This window comes from Thamnophis elegans, chromosome 2 (assembly GCF_009769535.1).
Source record: "Thamnophis elegans isolate rThaEle1 chromosome 2, rThaEle1.pri, whole genome shotgun sequence".
Classification (NCBI taxonomy): domain Eukaryota; kingdom Metazoa; phylum Chordata; class Lepidosauria; order Squamata; family Colubridae; genus Thamnophis; species Thamnophis elegans.
In genome coordinates this window covers 66,859,982-66,879,597 of record NC_045542.1, presented here as the reverse complement: position 1 = coordinate 66,879,597, position 19,616 = coordinate 66,859,982, and the positions used below count along the sequence as shown (strand labels likewise).

The 19,616-nt window shown below is 37.2% G+C and overlaps 1 protein-coding gene across 1 annotated transcript in view; it reads right to left on the bottom strand.

Moving 5' to 3' along the window:
• CACNA1A (calcium voltage-gated channel subunit alpha1 A) overlaps nucleotides 1-19,616 on the bottom strand; it is a 208,622-nt gene that overhangs the window by 18,650 nt on the left and 170,356 nt on the right. Inside the window, 6 exon segments of the mRNA XM_032239034.1 lie at nucleotides 9,757-9,870; nucleotides 11,275-11,413; nucleotides 12,467-12,576; nucleotides 13,284-13,384; nucleotides 15,426-15,533; nucleotides 16,247-16,352. Coding sequence (XP_032094925.1) covers nucleotides 9,757-9,870; nucleotides 11,275-11,413; nucleotides 12,467-12,576; nucleotides 13,284-13,384; nucleotides 15,426-15,533; nucleotides 16,247-16,352 — 678 coding nt within the window.

Here is a 19,616-nt window from a genome sequence, read left to right as displayed (position 1 = left end):
ACCACAGATCATTGGATGTAAGATCCTATTCCTTAAATTGGGCTCTGGGGATAAGATGGGATAGTTGCTGTTGTGCCAGCCTCCCTGCTGCATAATTAATTTCCTTTCCGGAGCTCAATTCCATTCTGGATTGCACCACGATGGCCATGGGCCAATCTCAGGTAAGTCAGAGCCCATCATGGGACAATGGTTATGCTCCATATCTGATGTTTCTGTTGGAGCAGTGGCTGTGTGATCTGAAACTGGGGGAGTTCTTGTTCTCTCCTCATGCTTAGCCATGGGTTTTTCTAGTGCCATTACACACTATAGGAAGATGGATCCATTAAATCATCTTCTAGACTATGTTGTGTGCAAACATGGTGAGCAATCTGGGGCTCCTCCTAGACTCACAACTCCATTCCTGAGCAGGTGGCAGTCACGTCAGGAGGGCCTTTGCACAGCTCTTTGTTGTGTGCCTGTTGCACCATTTCCTGGATTGGAAGGATCTTCCTCACAGTTATTTATGCTCTAGCTATCTTTACATTGGACAATTATAATGTACTTTACATAGGGCTACTTTTGAGGGAGTTTCCATGAGCTTCAACTGGTGCAGAATGCAGCAGTGCAGATAATTATGTGTGCTCTGCAAATTGCACTGGCTGCCAATCTGCTTCAAGGTCCTATTTAAGGTGCTGGTTTGAACCTTTAAAATCATTGACAGCATGTAACCAGGTTGTCTGCAGGACTGTCTCCCTCCAATTACATCAGCCCATTCTTAAAAACCTCTAGTTAAGGAGCACTCACAATTTCTGGAGGCAAGCCATTCACTGATTAATACTTCTCAAATATCATACAAGGCTGGCTTTACTATGCCTGTTGCTATATTTCTGTTGTTTTAAGTTTTCAGCATAGTCTTGCTAAATTTTTAGGGAAAGAGAATATTCTATTCACAAGTAATCAACAATGTGTCTTAATCTCACAATGTATTTCTTATAGTGTGTTTCAACTTTCATCATTATGTTTGTGCAGAACAAAGATCAACTGGACAAGCAATCATCATCCTGGAAAAATTAACAGTACTTCCCTATATGATATAGTGGAAGAATTTGTTTAGATCTATTTGTCCTTGAAATACCAGAAAAATCAATTTCCTGATTTCTTACACTGTTTTCAACAAGTAATACCAGGCTTGGAAATAGAATCTTGAACTTCTAGGAGCAGGTCTTCCTGAAAACCCAAAATCCCAGCCTTCTTACTATTCAGCTATTTCTGATCCACAGAGGAAAAGAAAAAGAAAGAGAAATTACTCACTTGTAACTGTTGTACTTTCTGATGTCTTTCCCCTTTTCCCACCTAGAGGGACAGATGCATATGCAACCAGAAGCCTCTTCCCAACAGAAAACTGTTGTGGTTGTCTCCTAAACACAGGACTGGTGTGCATGGTGACCCACAATTGTAAATAATCAAACAAAGATTGCAGAGTTGCTAAAACGTCCTTTGTAAACTTAGAATCAGGTTTTTGGGGGGATACTTTTCTGAGACCGATGGAAAGACATGACAATGAATGTCTGGGGAAAGGGCTGAGAATGGATTGAGATTATCTCAAAGAACATCAGCTACAAGTGAACAAGCTTTTCTTTTTCAAGATGTCCTGTCCATTCCTAATGGGATGCAGGAAATGAGAACAGCAATTTCTCTTCCAAAATGGCAATTTCATGGGTAAACTTAATGAAAAAGACAGCATATGAGAGAATTTTGCAACTATATTAAAAATGTAATACAGAATGGTAGGATAAGTTAATAAAGTAAAGGCAGAAGATAGAGATTATTGCATTATCAATAACTAATCTGTTCTATATTGCATTTCAGTCTTTCAGTGGCACATCCTAAAATAAAAATATTGACTTCTTTACAACAAAGGACTAAGATTTCTATAGCTGAGAAGGGATTGTCATCTCCAGAGGTTTTTGTTGCATTGCTTGTTTGTTTGGGAAATTGTTCTAGGGTAATAGATTTATAATTCTTTCATAAATGTTAGTAAGCAATACAAAGTCATAACTACTTCTTTTTCACAGCTGAACTTTGCAACCCAACATTTAATTTCATTCTGTTTTATATTAGGACCGCTAAAATATTAACTATAATTTTCTGTGCAGAATTAATTTAACACCCATATCGGTAAATCTAAATTATTTTTTCCTGAGATATTCAACATTGTGTCAGAAAAAACTGTTAACTAGTATAAGTTCACACTTCTTTTTAAACTTACATGCCAGTCTTTCTAATATTCATGTTATCATATATCTTCAACATGAGATTATCACTCTAAAGCTATACTTTTATAATGGATTATTCTTTTTTGCAGTTACTTATAGTATAGTTTATGATTCTTGAATTAGAATAGGTATACTATCCATCCTAAACTTACCTGAAGAAAATGTTCAAATAACATTTATAAGTCTTGTGTCTGTTAGAGTGACATTTGGTACTTATGTGTTAGGAATTCTGAAGCATTTTCTTTGTATTTAAGTCATAGTAATAAGGAAGTTAATTAGTTGGAAGAACTCCCATCTATAGATTCACTGCACAGAATTATTTTGGGGGCTGATGTTTAGTGGCCATGTCATATCTATTATGCTATCAATTCACCAAGTGAAGGCAATGTAAGCCGAGTCTTAACTGCATAGTTTACACATACAATAGAGGGATCAAAACCTCAAGGCTGCATCTTCATTTTCTTTGGCAGTTCGGTCTTCCATGTCCTAAACTTGTTATAGAAACCAAGGGAAACTTTCATTATATCTAAATGCTCTCACTTCTGCCTCTAGAGCAGGGCTGTCAAACTCACGACTCGTGGGGCGGATGCATCATGCGCTGGCCACACTCACACCCAGTCTAGCAAAGGGGAAAAAAAAGTCCCAATACGTCACGTGACAATGCATGTTTGACACCCCTGCTCTAGAGTTATTGCGGTGAAGGAAAAAACCAGTAGATGGAGTACAGTAAAGGGTTGTGAAAGCCTGGCTAAATGTACTTCTGATCCTCAACTACAAATGCACAACTAATCATCTTGCATAAGAAAGAAAGGCAAATGTTCTAGGATTCAGGATTTATTGTAAACGTGATAAGAGAGAATGGTTTTTGTTTCAGGTATTAAGTTTTTCATCTCCAAATTAAAATATAGAAAATGGTAAGAACTGATGGGGGCATCTAAGGGACAAAAATAAACAAACAATCTCATGCCATCTTAAAATTGAAGATATATATAGTAAAATCATATGGATATCCACTGAAAAAGAATTTCCAATGGAATTAATGGCGTAATTTTTGAAAAGTGAATTTACTGTCCAGATTTGTGATTGTGATACTACTGACAACTGTGTTTAAGATTGTATGGTGAAGTGGATTTTGGACTACAAAATCTCTTAAGATGCCACAGATTGGTCACTAGTGAAGTTATTCATAAGGGGAGGAAAATCTGGCTGGTGCAATTACTGGTTTCTTCATGCCTTCTAAGGTAGAATGTTGAAGGAGGAATAGAACCTTGGTTAGAATACCTGAAGTTTTGTGGGATGAAATGGAGCTATGCAAATTAGGCTCAATAAACAAAATAAAAATCTGATCTAGCTTAGAAACTGCCTTTCCCAACAGCAACTTTCCATTAAACTATGGTAGTCACAGAAAAATCATTTGCCATTAAGCTAGGGGGTTTAGAGAACTATTTAGTGACTACTGAAACTAGCACCACAGAGGCAGGAATTGAATAATGAGCATGGTTAAAAGCAGAGATAATGGAAGAGGGAAGAAACAGAGAGAAAAAAGAGTAATTGATGAGAAAGCCTAATGTAGACATAAGGACAACAGAATCATGGACTGGAGAGAAAGATGTGCCCCTATAGCACAATGTAGCAATGAGGAAAGTCACCATGTGGGCTTCAGGTTGAAAGAGTAGAAAGGAAATGTGTGTGTAAGACTAGATGGACACATAAAATTGGCAGCTTGCTACTTTGAGGAGCCCAGGGGGAGGGAACTGGAGGCAGCGAGCGCATAGAACCAGGAGTCCAGGCTGCAGTACATACACTGAGATTATTCCCTCGCGGTCGCGCCTTCCTCCTCTGTCGCAGCCATACAAGACGGTGCACACAGAAACGGGAAAGAAAGAGAGAGAAGGAAATAAATATAAAAGCATAGGGAGGTATAGGACCAAGGGGAAGGGAGGAGAAACTAGAATATAGTACTGTAAAGGGGTGGAGGGGGGGAGTGTAAGGAAAGAATAGTCAAGTTAATGTCATATTTATGCATAAAACCAGTCTAGCCCAGTGCCAAAAAGCTCATCTCCTCCTTTGATTACTTCAACCAAACTGACAAAGTTAGACAACACCACAAAGGGACAGGCAGTCTCAGAGGGTTGAGTTGAGTAATGCTGAGCTGAGCAGAGCAGCAGAAATAACAGCAAGGCCCCATATCTTCCCCCAAACATGCCACAACAAGCCCCAGCCATTGGAACCGTCAGCCACTGTTTAAAGCTGCAACATTATGCACAAACCAAACACGGACAAATACTCCAATAACCCATCATTTTTGAATTTTCCCATTTCTTCTATTTCAGGGTTTCCAGTCCAACCCAAGAGAAGCAGATTCTTACTTCAGAAACTACAGAAAATCTGTAAGTAGGGTTGATCAGTGGGGGAAAAAAGAACATTTATAAAACCAGAAACAGAAAGATGTTGAAAAATTAAAGATAGAAAAATCCATTGCTTATATAATGTTTGTTTGGATTTGAAATATCATTTATATCCTGTCAAAATATTGATAGATTGATGAAAGAGCTACTGTTTGGTGGAAGGAACTAATAAGTTAAAATATGAATACTGCCTGGTTTATCTAGTAGGCAAGGTTGGCAGAGTCTACTTCCAGGGGTGTTTTTTGGGTGATCCAATTCTTGAATTGTCTCTAACCAACAGAAAGGCTTTTTTATTTGTTAGAACTGTATAAATAACCATTTTCCTTTGAAAGGTTATATAAAGTAGCACCTGTATAACTCCTCCTCCAAAAAGGAGAAATAAAGATACGTATACATTTGCATGAATACATGGATAAGTGTATAGATGCAGATGTGAATACTATTAGGTATAGCATAATTTGAAGAAAAAAAGACTTGTCATGGTAGACTGTGACCAAGTGATCTAGTGATTCCTGAACATGCTGTTTTGATCAAAACAGTCTTTCACTGTACAAGCATGAGGATGGTGATATAAAATAGGAAGTTAAGAAAGAGACTTCTTCCATAGGGTCACAAACTGAGAAAATGGCAAATATATGCTTTTATTTTCTTCATTGGTAACTGCATTTTAATTAAATCACCCCTTTTTTTTCTGTTGCTATTATTTGACCAGTAGTAGTACTTTCACAAATATCCCCACTAAGTGCTTTATTTGAATATCTAGAGTAGTAAAATAGAAGATTTTAGGGAGATGAATTAAACCTCCCTGAGCTGAAAACTGTTATACTGAATGTAGGAAGGCTTGAAGTTCATTTTAAACTTTATGGTGACTACAGCTGTCTGTTTGTCTGTCTGTCTGTCTGCCTGCCTGCCTGCCTGCCTGCCTATCTATCTATCGTTCATCTACACTGCCCATATCATCTGTATGGCTCTGGGCAATTCTTAAAAGAAATATCTCTGTTGTAAAACTTCCTAATATAGTTTTAATTATTTCAAAGTCCTAAAAAAAGTGAAGTGATGAAGAACATATATAAGAGCTTGAGTTTTCCAGTCTCTACTATTTTTCCGAGATAGAAATAGAAAAAAAATATTTGGAAAGTATCTCTTTGTCTTTGGATTGTGTTTCAGAGGGGACTGAAGTAAGTCCAACTGCAAACTATATACAACGTGTTTAGTATCTTCTGTGGACTATTTCAAAAGCTACTCTATTTGGAACAGAAAGATAATGTAGAACTATTTATGCCTTTCTCTGAGGAGAATTTGTAAATGCAGTCACTAAAGTTACTCCCTGGGGTAAAGGTTAAAGTAAATGATTTAATTAAGATAATATTCATTTGATTAGCATCAGCCCTTTCAAGATAGTTTTTGTATGGGCATTGTTTACAAAGTATCAATTCAGCAGAACTACGTGATGAGTCAACCCTCAATTATATGTTGGATACGTATTTACCAGCAGTAACTATTTAAGTATTCCTTTAATTCTTACCAAAAAAACCACACCCAAAGAACAATAGCAACAACAGGACTTGTTTCAGCCACAGAAAAAATTGGGCTGTCATGGAGTTCTTATGGTTTCTTGAAGCCACGACATAAGAGTAAAGGCAACACCACCAAATGATCAAGAATTCTAATGAGCAAGGAAAATTCTAATTGGGCAAGGAAAAAAGGAACATGCATGTGTAATTAAGGAAACAGAATTACCAAACTTGAGAAGATCAAATATAGGCAGTGTGGTGGTGTGGTAGTTATCACAGAGTATTACATTTGCTTAGAAATACTATGACCTGTCTGAGAGATGTCTTGGCTGAGCCTTACTTTGAGCTGTCACTGAGAAACATTTAACATTCACCTTCTGTCCCCTTAATGCTCTCTGTCTTGAAGATTTGGTGATCTGAAGCAAAACTCATTGAAAAGGGCAAAGGAGAATCAATACCATTTGCTGCCTCCCCTACAAACAGGACCCATTGTTTTGCACCGTAGTTCCTATGATTAGGCTGTGTAGAACGCAACACTTTCCTCTAGAAGCTGGTTAGATTACTGTTGGATCAGACTACATTGCAGGCGCTATTAATCCAGTACTAGTACTGAATCAAAGTGTTAAGATTTTCTCCTATATTTTCTTAATATGCAGTATTACGGTATTATTGATGAGGTACCCTCTGCTGAGAATCCTGAAAATCAAATGCTATTCTAAATTAAAATGCAGTTTGTCCAAGATAGCTTTCTTTTGTCAAGAGATCAACATGGTGGGAACCTTTACCAGTCTAGTACAAATCAAAGGCAACTTCTGGAGTGGATATACAAGGAAACAAGTGCATGTCATTGTGACACAAACTCCCTTCCTTTAGAATTGGTGTTGTGATGTCACAAGCACATATGTAAGGAGAGGAGCTTGCACAGCAACATTGTGACACTCATTTTGTCATGTTGAAGATTGCTGAATTCTATCAACACTTCGATACATATCAAATGGATTTGGCAGTGATTCCTATTCAGCCAGTATCAATGACTACTATATGATGACTAGAAATTGCATGAACTGTAGTCCAGATTCCAACATATCTTATTAAGTTGGGAAAGAATGTTAATATGATCATTATGTCTGCACTATAAGGGCAATGCCACGGCTTTGTAGCTAGGTTGCCATAGCTGACGTTTTCACCAAATTATGACTCTTTGAGATACTTGCAAATTAAGATGTAGTCCCTCCTGCAGGAAGCAAGAAGTATAGTTGTGCAAGAAATGTTGCAGATGGTACACTTACTTTGAGCAATTTCTTCAAATAACAGTATGCCCAAGCTCTCACTTGCACACATATACACAGAAACATAAAGATGCTTAGCCTATTGGTATAACAGTAAATGCTTCTACATAGCAGAGCATGCTAAGAGCGACTGCTGCTTGGCACATGCTTAGCAAAAGAGCCCCCACACTCAAGCTCATTGTTTCACCCTCCCCACCCTGATGCTGAGATTGCATCAGAACCTATAAAGTTTGCTAATATAACACATGCTGCATGCCAGATCAGGAAGAGAACATTGTTAGCTGGACAATAGTTGCTGAAAGTCAGAGCCTTTACTCTGATAGAAGCTGTGCTGTGACAGGCCATATCCAGGTAGCTTCTCAAACTTGATAGCTTTTTGACAGCTTTAGCTTCTTCCTCCACTCACCATTAAAAGATGCAGAGAGAGGGGACATGACTAGCATAACAAAACAACCCTCTACAAACCAATAGAATAAAATAAATTTCTAGTTTGCTAACAGTACCATTAGAGTAGAATTTGTGCATCCAATCAAGGATGCCAAAGGCTACAAAAATGATTATTATTGAGGCGTTAAATCTGGGTGAAACCATCATAGGACAGCAGCGGAGCAGGTATATGAGCCAAGGGAAATATAATTTGCAGTCTCCAGGTATTGTAGGATGCTCCATTGGACATTACATAAAAGTAAAAGAAGGCAGCCCACAAGGGTGCTTGTGAGAGAATTGGAGAAATGAGTACTGTGAATGCTGTCTTGGCTCCTGAATGGAAGGCAGGAGATAAGTCTAATAAATAAATAAATAAATAAATAAATAATTATCTAAAGTCCTTTATTCTTCTTACGACAGAAATTTGGCATTCTTTTCACCTTGGATCACACTCATTATCTCTTTAAGTAAGATTTGTTTATTTATTTTGTTAAGTTAGTAATTTTTTAAAAAAATATTTCTTAAGAAACACAGCTCGTCCCCATCTTTTACTGTTTTAATTCTTGGCTACAATATGAGCTTAGTTTGTTACTAGAAAACTTACATGTGTGGTTTGGAGTGAATGCTACCAATTATTGGGCACTAGTTATTGATGCAAATTGAAAGCAATGTGTACCAATTTCTCAATGGTTGCAGACTGTTAATGCATCCTAGCGTTAGTTGAACAGTAGCTTTGGAGTGTAGGCAGGGCAAAGTGTCTGCAGATCTATACCTCTCATCATGCCCTTCTGTTTGCCAAGACTGAGAATGCACATTCATTTCTGTCTCTGCTGGATCTTCTAGGTTGCTTGGTCCTTTTACATTGATCACCAGCTTAAGAATAGAAGGCTGTAAAAGAATCCAACAACTTCCCTGCTTAAGGTGAAGTCTTGGTATATTGGGAGAGGAATACTGTAGAGTTTCAGGCAGTGGTAGCAAGGAATGCTGACTTTGTGATATTAATAGGAGTTATATTAGTTTTCCCATCATCTGTGAATAAATACATCAGGATAGAGTTAACTTCAGATACAAGTAAAGCACACTTGCAATAATATCTTTTAGAGGAGTTTATATTTATGCATCAATATCACACATCTCCTAGCTTAGAATAAGCATCTTCCATGCATTTAATGAGATCAAAATGAGAGGTAGAGTCCAAGAGGTACAGTCAAGAGGAAGAAGCATTGATATATGGACATCTTCAGCCACAGATGGGAAAAAACCAACCTATACCTGCCCCTCAACCTTGTCAGCATGCTGCCCATGACTAAGTGGGATGGGAGAGTCCTAAAAGATAATAGATGCTGTGATGTGCAATGGGCAGCGTATTTCATGTACCCCTTTCTAAATGGATAAATGTATTATTATAAAAAAATCTGAAGAAATATCTTTTAATTTTCATTTATGTTACGACATCATCTCTTTTTCAAGTGTAATTTAAATGAAATATCACATTGAAAAGTAACCCTGCTCTTTCTGGGTATTAGTTACAAATGATCATGATTGACTTTTGGGAAACAGTTGTTTGGCCCATAGCTAGAAATGTGTCTTCATTTCATTTCTGATGTAAGAGCAAAGCATTCACAGCATGATGATAATTCCTGGAAAGATTGTGTGCAGTCCTTATCTGAAGAACAGGACTGGAGGGTTGGGAAACATTCTTTCATTTTGCATCAGTATAGGCCCTAGCATCACTGTCTCCTTAAATGAATGAATACTTGTCAAAGACAATGTCAATCTTAGAAACAAGAGGATGCTTAGACAAGAAAGTTATAATAGTTCTCAAGCTCAAACAGGGCACAAATTTAAAAAAGAAAACCCTCACCTGGTTTTCAGCAGGCAATCGTGGCATGGAGGCAGCTCTTCCGTGACCCTCCATGGGTAAATACTGATCACTATCTGAGTAGCCATCTTTTGCCATCTCCCGCATCTCTACAGACTAAATTGGACAAGGAGGATATTAGGATCAGAAGTCATAAGAAACAAATAGAAGAAATGCTATTCTTTTCAACAGCTGGGAAATTGGAAGAAACAGAAATAATAAACTGCAAAGTAAAGATTAGTTTATTAAAGAGATACTGCAAAATTTAAAAATTACTTAATATTTTAAGTGCTTTTTCCAGCAGAGCAGATTTCATTATTCTCTAGCTCTTCAAAGGTTTTCTACCCATGGTGAGAAGGAATGAACATTTGTTTCCAATACATGCATCTCTATGTCCCAAGGAACTTTAAAGACAAAAAGAAAACACTGAGATATTCTTAGAGCTCCCAAAATACAGCACCATCTTATTGATACAAGAAAACATATCTCCAAAGTACTTCAGCAAAGGAACATATATAATCAATACAGGTACTCTTGCTATCTTCTATTGATATGATGACATCTGGAAAAGCCCTTAGACTAGATGGGATAATCATAGACTGGTATAAAAAAAATTAAGCATGCTCTATACATCTGGGGATATTTTAGTTTTATTCCTCTCAAAAATAAACTTCTGCCAGTTTTATATATATTAAGCTTACATCACTGAAATTATGAAATCAGTTATGGGTCCTACCAACATACTTCATTTGATATCTATGTCAAAAGTTGTTGCTAAGATTTTGCAGCTACATTTGTGAGATTTCAGTACTTATTACCTGCATATATGGTATATATGACCTATTTGATTTAATAGTTTTTGTATGCAGATAAGATTCATCTACATATACTGCTAGCTTCGTTGGATGTGAAAAAGCTTTTCATGTGGGTTTAATCAAACTTATGTCTAAGTTTAGATTTCCTATATAATTTATTTCTTTTATTATAATTAATTATCTTAATCTATCCACTCATATTAACTGGCAATGTGGTTATTTTAGTAGTGATTAAAATGCACCAGTGAATTTATTAGAAATATTCTAATAAAGGAGAATATCTGTAGCTAAGGGTTGAAATGAGGGGTCCTTGCTTCTCTCTGAGCTTTGTGGTTTTTAGGATTAGAACTGAGGATGTTACCTAGTTTAGCTAATGAAACGCCTGCAAGAAAACAACATATACTTATTGTATTGTGCTATTAAAGTTTCATACAGTAGTTAGAATGGTGATACAATAAACTGTGGCTATTGCATCACTCAATATTTTGTCACTCAAATAAATACCTAATCCATATTGGTTTAATCAATTTCTATCTTTGGGTCCTATGATATGATGGAATATAGAACTTCTCACTGTAAACAATTTTTTTCTGAAAAATTCTGCTATACAGCTGGCTTTATAGATGCATGACAGGCAGGGACAAGAAAAAGAAAAAGTAGAGATAGATAACTGCCAGTTCAAACACCTTGCTGGCATACAAACCACCTGGGAATTGGTCCGGCTATTGGGTATTTCCTCTAAGCGCCCCCGCTCTGGGCTCCAGGTTCCTGTCTTCTGAAACATCTCCTGTGCTCTTTGCGTGACCCATGACTCACTTTCCTTCATTCCTCCTTCCTGTATACTCCTGGAAATAGATAGAAAAAGTCATATTCCAACCATACATCTTTCAAACTGTAATGAATCTATGTGCACAATCATAATCTGTTTATCTGTCCATCCCCCAAGCATTTATAAATGTGTTGATAATACCTGTGTTGATATTCCAGCAATATAAGTGGCTCAGTGGTGGGTTCCGGATCCTGTTGCAACCAGTCCAGTGCAATGGGGCCTGGCTTCCACCACATGAACGTATGCAGCGTGCACACACATGTGCATTCTTACCTCTTGTGACGCCTCCGCAAGCCTCTGCGATGCTCCAGCTGCTTGGCGGAGCATCGTGCAGGCGCTGTGTGCTCCGTGTGCGTGCGCAGAAGCGCTAAAGAGCTCAAATACAGGTAAGGAGCTCGGGCGGGTGGGTAGGCCCTCTGGAGAACCATACCGGAATAGTACCCAGTGCTCTGGGCAGGCACCGGTACAGGGGCATATCGCCTGCAACCCACCACTGAAGTGGCTCTATTTATACTGCTAGTCTAAAAGATGAAGAGTGGCCATTGTGTTCTCCAGTGTATTGTACTATCATATCATCTTCACAAAAAATGCTGAAAGACTGGGGAAGGGCATAGCAAGTCTTCCTTGGAATGGGAAACTGTCTATCTTTATTGAGTACAAAAGTGCATCTCATGAGCTTCTTGATGTTAATAGTAATGTCATTGTGATGATAACATTGTGTCAGTTACCATGCCCTATGTGGCTTTTGAAGGCTAAGTAATATTGCAAAATGAAAATGTATATCTCAGTTACAAAAGAGCTTCCAGTTTCTGGCCTACAGTGATTGATAATGTCTCTACAGAATTTCATATTGTCATCTGTCAAGTCCTTTTTGTAGATGTCATTGATGGAATGTTTTGTCCTCAAAGTAGGCCACAGGTTTACTGACTATGATCCTGTTTCCAATGACAGAGAATTAACCATTCATTGACTTTCTAATGCACTAGTAGTAGCAATGGTTCAGTAAATGTCTCGTCTGAAGTACTTGTTTCTGTATGGATGGAACTGTCCTATATAAACAAGAACTCACATTCCACCTCCTTGATCCAATTGAGAGGAAGGAAGGGCATTTTGTCCTTGACCACCTTCTTGGGTTGGAGAAGGTGGTTCCATGCGCTGGAACATAAGTGGTGTCCGATTCTAAAGGGAACAGGATGATACAAATATTAAAAAGACCTTGGAGATATTTTCTAATCTAGACATCATCAGATTACCTTTTTTTCCTTCAGTAAATTTCCGATCACTTGAAAAACTTTTAGAACAAATGATTTACTGTTTGCCTTCCAACTTTGAGAATATGAAAATAATAGTTATAAGCAGATATTATTCATAAATTGCAAAAAGGAAATCACAATTATTATTATGTCATAACTTCAAACAGTCACTAGAAAGAAGAACTTTAAATTATTTTTATATTGTGCATCTCTGTTGGTGGAGTTTCTTGGCTCTCTAAAACATTTAATTATAGGTGGATATAAAATTATATGGATTTGTGCACACACACACACACACACACTCATGCATATACACAAGTGTTGGAATTTCCTAGCCAGGCTGTAGCACTTTGTGAAATGTATTTTAGTCCACTGTGAATCTGTCCAAGATTTGTTGTACTCCAGAAATGCTCAATTACTTGCATTTAATGGGTTGAATTTGTAACCTAACATATGTAACAAGAATTAATTAGGAGTAATCACTGAATAAAAACATCACCTTTTAAAAATCTTAAGTTTTTTTTAAAGTACACATGATTTGTTGTAAATATAAAGCATAAAAAATCATTCAGCAACATTTTCAGATTTGGGAACGGTGGCATATTTATTTTTACATTTACATTTTTCACATACCTGCTCCTCCCGTATGGCCTGCAGCTTCTTAGCCTTACTCTGGCGATAATACTCCATGATCATCATGGCTGCATAGATTTTTCCCACTGTCAAGTCAGTAGCTGCAAAATAGAAACAAAACAAAACAAAACAAAAAAACATCACCCTCCAGATTAGTGCTACAAATTGGCAATTCTCCAGTCTTTAGACTCAAAATATTTGACCAGTGGCATTTTCTCAACTAGTTCTATGTAGGGATATTGCAGTAGTTGTCCCAATGACTACTTGGAAGGGAAAGGAAAGTCCAGTTATTCAGACTTCAAATATAAACCATCACATAATGAGGTGCAGTACAATATAGCCTTGAATAATAAATCTAATAGGAATATTTTATGAAACAGTAAACTGCAGGGATTTATTCCTGCAAGTCACGAAGATGAAATGGGGGAGGATGAGAAGGAAGAAGACTTTATATTCTGATCTGTTATAATTTTATGCTTTGCAACAACATACAAAGTCCTGCTTTTCTTCCAGAGTAATGTTTCTACCCTCAAAATGATACTATAGGGCAGTGGTCTCAACCTTCCCAATGCCACGACCCTTTAATACAGTTCCTCATGTTGTGGTGACCCCCAACCATAAAACTGATGTCTCAGTTCCTAAGACCATCGAAAATATGTGTTTTCCGGTGGTCTTAGGCGACCCCTGTGAAAGGGTTGTTCGACCGCCAAAGGGGTCCCGACCCACAGGTTGAGAACCCCTGCTATAGGGCACTGCACACCAGACCAACTAGACATGATGACAGTTTTCCACAAATGCCATCACTCTGCTAAACAACTAATCCCATAACACTGTTATTTACTAAGACTCTATTACTGTTATTCTTCTCATCCTTCCTATTATCTATCTCCTTCCATTTATAACTATAACCATGTTGCTTGTATCTCTATGATTTATATTGTTTTGTTTATTTCCTAGTATGATTTGATTGTTTATTTAGTAACCTATGACTATCACTAAGTGTTGTATCTTATGATTCTTGATGAATGTATTTTTTTCTTTTATGTACACTGAGAGCATATGCACCAAATTCCTTGTGTATCCAACCACACTTAGCAAATAAAGAATTCTATTCTATTCTATTCTAAATCTACAAGAAGCAAATCAGTGACTAAGCACCCAGAAAATTCCTGCATTTTAGAGTAGTTTTCTGTTCTACCCCTCTCATATTACAATCTAATCAGGGGTGAAATGTAGTCTAAGTGATGACATTTCAGAAGGTTTTATATTCAATATTGTTAATCATCCTAAGGGAAGTGGAAAAGGTATGTCAATCTAAGTTGATGAGTAGTACAGGCTTGTCAAACCGACGCCCCCGGGCCACACGTCATGCCCAGGCCACGCCCACCCCAGCTCCACAAAGGCAAAAAATATTGTAATACGTCATGAAACATCACATGACGTGGTCAGGTTTGACACCCGTGACTTAGGATATAGGATTTCTCCATAAATACATAGGAAAATTGTGTGAGCTATTGAAATACCTAGTGAATATTTCAATCAGAAGATAGTGATCTGTGCCATCCAGAATAGGAAAATTAGACGCACACCCCACCCCCTTTCTAGGATTGCACATATCTGGCGTAGAATGAAAAGGAGAAAACAGTGCCTTAGAACAATACACTAGATTGAAAGAGGTTAGGGAAATCTTATTGGATTTTGGAAAAAGGAAATAAATATTTGTGTAGTTATCAGTTATAACCACAAAGCTGAAATAAGTTACAATGAATTTCAAGAAAAGGAATCCAAAAGCTGATACTGGTAGTTTAAAATAGTTTTTAACACAATATCATTTTTAATGCTAAAATGGGTTTTAAATAGAGCAAGGATAAAAATGAAGATATGAAACTATACCTATGTTCTCTCAGGAAAGTTTATAATAATTAAAGTAAAGTACTGAATTAGAAATTTGTTTTTAAATATTTCTTTCATAAGCTTTCTGAAAAGTTATTTTTTGCTCAAAATAATTTTCTCATGTTTTTATTTATAATGGTAGGATTATAAAGTAGTATTTGCACACTGAGAAAATGACAGAAAGGTAGAAATAGGTAGCGTTGTCATAGATAAGGCTGAATCTGAAAGTAATGATTAAAAAGTTCTTACATTTATGAGGGGTGACCAGAAGATCTAGAGTTTTCTGGGATAGGTTGGGCCAGATTGCCATCATCTCTTTTCTCAATTCAGCATCCATCTGCTGTTTGTCAGCTCCGCCTAGAAGATTTAAACCAGGAATGAGAAGAAAAAACAAATGGCTAGACATCCCAACTCTACCTCTTCCCATTGAAATGTTAAACATTTACTTTTTAGCAGTGTCAACACTATCAGTAATTTTGCTTTTAAAAATGCTATTACAGTTTATATTCAAATTTGATAAAAGTATTCTTTAAAAATGTTTAGTTTAACAATAACAATTCAAATTAGAGGTGAAATTAGAGGTGACGATCATTTCTGATCGTCTCTGATCTGTAAATATTTCTATAATCATCTGGCAAGTCAAGAGAGGTGGATTCTAGCACCATTTTCTGTCTCATGTTTCTAATTTTCTAAATAAAGAGAGAAATGTATTGAGGTGTATGAATGCACTGTGTCAAAAGAAGAAAAAAACTGAAGCAGATTCCTACAACAAAGTCTCAACAGAACTATAAACTAGGAATTATTAATTAATCAATGAATTAATAATGTACATGTGAAAGTATTTTTTTTAATCCTGATGCTCTCTTGCCTTCCTGAAGCTGTCAACACTGCAGAGTACTTATTCTGCATCATTTCCCCTATTTGTATAAGGCATTGCCACAAGCAGCATTTGTATTCAACATTACCTCATTATTAGTATCAGTATCTGAAAATGTGCTTTATTTAGTCTCATTTTCCACAGTACTTTCATTTGCTCGCAAAATAGCTGGATCTATGGAAATGGCACTTGCCTTTGGCAATCTTGATGTCAAGGGCAGTCCTGATCAATGCCATCAGAGTAGAATTGAAATGGACCGTGTTGTCGTCTGCCACAGGTAAATCCATTCGTAGTAATCTCTGGAGAAATTCAAGCAGAAATGTGTGAATCTAGGACCGCTTTCACTTTCCAGTTTGTCATGCACAGAGGAATATAAGAGCCTTGAGGAGAACTCTGAGCTCAGAGACTTTTTCCTGTGTTGTCTCTATTATTCAGATTATCCATACTAATGAACTGCTGTTCTACTTCATTTTTCTTTCAACCAACATTTTCTATGCACAGATGCTATGGATTTTCCATCAGGAGTGCGGAAATTTGGTTACAAATAATTGTACATAATAATTACATAAAAGTCCAATTGACTACAAAGTATGCGGCTGGAAAGTTTATTGCATAACAATCTTGGAATCTATTCTCACATTAATGTAGCTAGGATTGTCAGACTATAAAATCTTTGAAAGAAAACAATGCTTACTTTTGTCTAAAATGTATTTTGTTGTTTTTAGCAGTTGAAATTGTTTTTAGACTCCTGTTTCAACCCTTAGATTCTGCCGCTCTATAGATTACAATACGCAGAGCTCTGCTTCTAGACTTTCTCCACAATTGCTGATAAAATTCAGGAATACTTTTCAGGGTCCTCACTAGAATTCACATGGTGCTTTACTATCATTCCCAAATGAATTCCATCGTCTAACTCCCACAGAGTTCTCCCCTCAGAGCTCAGGTTGTGTCTGTATTTTAAAGTAAAAATTGTAAAGTAACACAAAATCCCATCTTTTTCAAGATAGCAGCAGACAGCAGCAGTAAAGGGATGGGTTCAAGGAGAATGCATTCAACCATTGACCAAGAGCAAATTTTGTCAAATGTGCAAGATTAGAAGCATGCAAAAGGAGCATGCAGCATGCAGCATGCATCACAGCACTGCACAGTGTAAAGGCATCCACAGAATACATATTGAGACTCATTCATAGCTCTGATATAGATTGATCTATAGGGAGAGATCCGGACTGTGGGCTCTTGGTGCAAAAAATGGGTGCATCCTTAACACAAAAAAGAAAGAAATGAAACTGGCAGATCATAGGCCATGTGCCATTCCTCTGAGCCAAGGCTGTGGGCTGGAGATCACACAAGATGCTCAGGGTGGGGCTCGATTAGCTAGTGCATTAGCTGAGATAGGCTGCGGACTAATGGATATGGGGGTTAGACAGTAACGGGTTTGGGAGTTTGTTAAGTAAATGTCACTGAACAGAGGTGCACAGGATGATAGGTAAGATCAAAACAGGGAAGAAAGAAAGCAAGAGAGAAAGTGGGAGGCACACATACAAGTGATGATGACACATTCAGCAGAAGATCCCTCAGGAACCTCATGTCCAGAAAACCTGTAGATCTTGAAGACTAGCCTGCACTGGAGGCCTACTGAAAAAAAGCTTACCCAGGGTTTGTGCTTCTGCATTCAGCATTCCCTCTTTGGTAATTTGTTAAGAATGCTGCCTGTTCCCTTACATTCTTTTGTATTTTTCAACTGTTCATCAACAGGCTACAAGCTGGGGTGTAAACTCCAGTTCTGTCATATAATTCAATCCAATTTGTCAGAGATAATCCTTTGCTTCTGGCCACATACAAACTCTTGTGTGGAGGCGAATGGTGAGTCACTTTCTAGATAGGATGAGGTAATATTGTTCCCACCCCATCATTTAGACCATTCCTTTGTATTGCATTTTGAAAATTAATCCACTGAGGATTGTGGGATGGCACTTCAGATATTTTGGCAGTTCATCTAGAATAGTTGTAGAAATTATAATTTTATTGTGCAGCCAAAATCAAATAACTACACAAATAGGAGGATTCAGCTATTATTACTCATTAGTTGCAGTCTCCAAGATTAACAAGACTTACTCCTGCAACTGCTGTATAATATGTCCCCATAATAGTAATGCTTTAATTTGAGGACCAGCAGTACTTTCCTGGATCACATGTAAGCTTTCGCTCAAACATTATCACATTAAAGCATTCCCATTCTACCATAAAAACTGCACGGATAAAGTCTTGGTGTAGCATTAAGTTGTAAATTGTTTTTTCTTGCTTCTGTTCCAATTAAACAATTTTTTTCCAACTTCGTTCTTGCCCTTTTTGTTCAATCAAAGAAACATCCCAAAGATGTTTTTATACTGGCCAAAGTAATCTCAAGACCTATTAAAGCATAACCTCCTTCACCAGATTGGGTGTACTTGTACTTTACATAATTTCACTCATAGTTTTCATCCTTACTGAATTTGAATTTTCTTGTGACTTATTATTTTTGTAGCACAGAATGCCCAAGGACAATAGCTTATATTTTCATGCATTGGAGAAAGATGGTTTAAGCAAGTTAAGGGAGATGAAAGCGAAAGTGCAGACTATTGAATATGAGAATGTCAGGTTATGTGTAGACTTCAGTTCTGTAGGGGACTGAGCCTTTAAGATTGTTATTTGATACAGAAGGAAGTTTGTATACTAAGGAATAATTGTAGCAGAAAAGAATGGGGAATGATGGATGGTACAGGCAGCAATTCTTCCATTAGGTCAGATAAGGCAATCAGAAACTCTCATTCCTTCCCCCATAGTCATGGATTTGTAGAATCGTTCCCTCTCTTAGTAGTTTTCTGGACAGCCAGTGGCATATATAAGTTGACCTAGGGATGCATAATGATAACTAATTATAAGGGGATGAAAGTATAAACAGAAGGATTAATCAACTGGGGGGGGGGGATTATTGTAGGGTGTTACACCTAGGAAATCTTTTTTACTCAAATAGTACAAGTAGGAAAGATCCTCTGCATCTTGATATTGAAGCCTTGACCCAAAGCTTATTTATCTTAAGTTTCACATATCATGTTAATCTAGTATTCCCCAAATAAATTAGTTTACACTAAGTAACAAAACCTATGGATTGAAACCAATGGCTCTACTTGCCAGGAATATATAGGCTGTTCTGTGGTCTTCTTTAGTCTCCTTGTACAAAGACGTCAGTCTTGTTTACTGATCTATTTATGCAATTCTAGTCTTGTAAGTCCAACTTTATTTGAAAACTACTTTAATGCTTCAAGCTCTATAAAAAGTTAAGTTTGTATTCAGTCTGGGCTTTGAGAACACAACTCTTTTACTGATGGAGGAACAAGCTGCAGTGTGATTTGAGTTCGTATCCTCTTCTGAACCTTTACAATTTGGGTTTAGAGCTCATTATTTGATAACAGAACATAAATGTAGCATTTTGAAAACATGGCTGTATGTGCCTCCTCTTTGAAGCACTGCTCAGTTGAAAGAGCAGGTTTTCTGTAGCAGCTTTTATCTTCAAAAGCAACTGA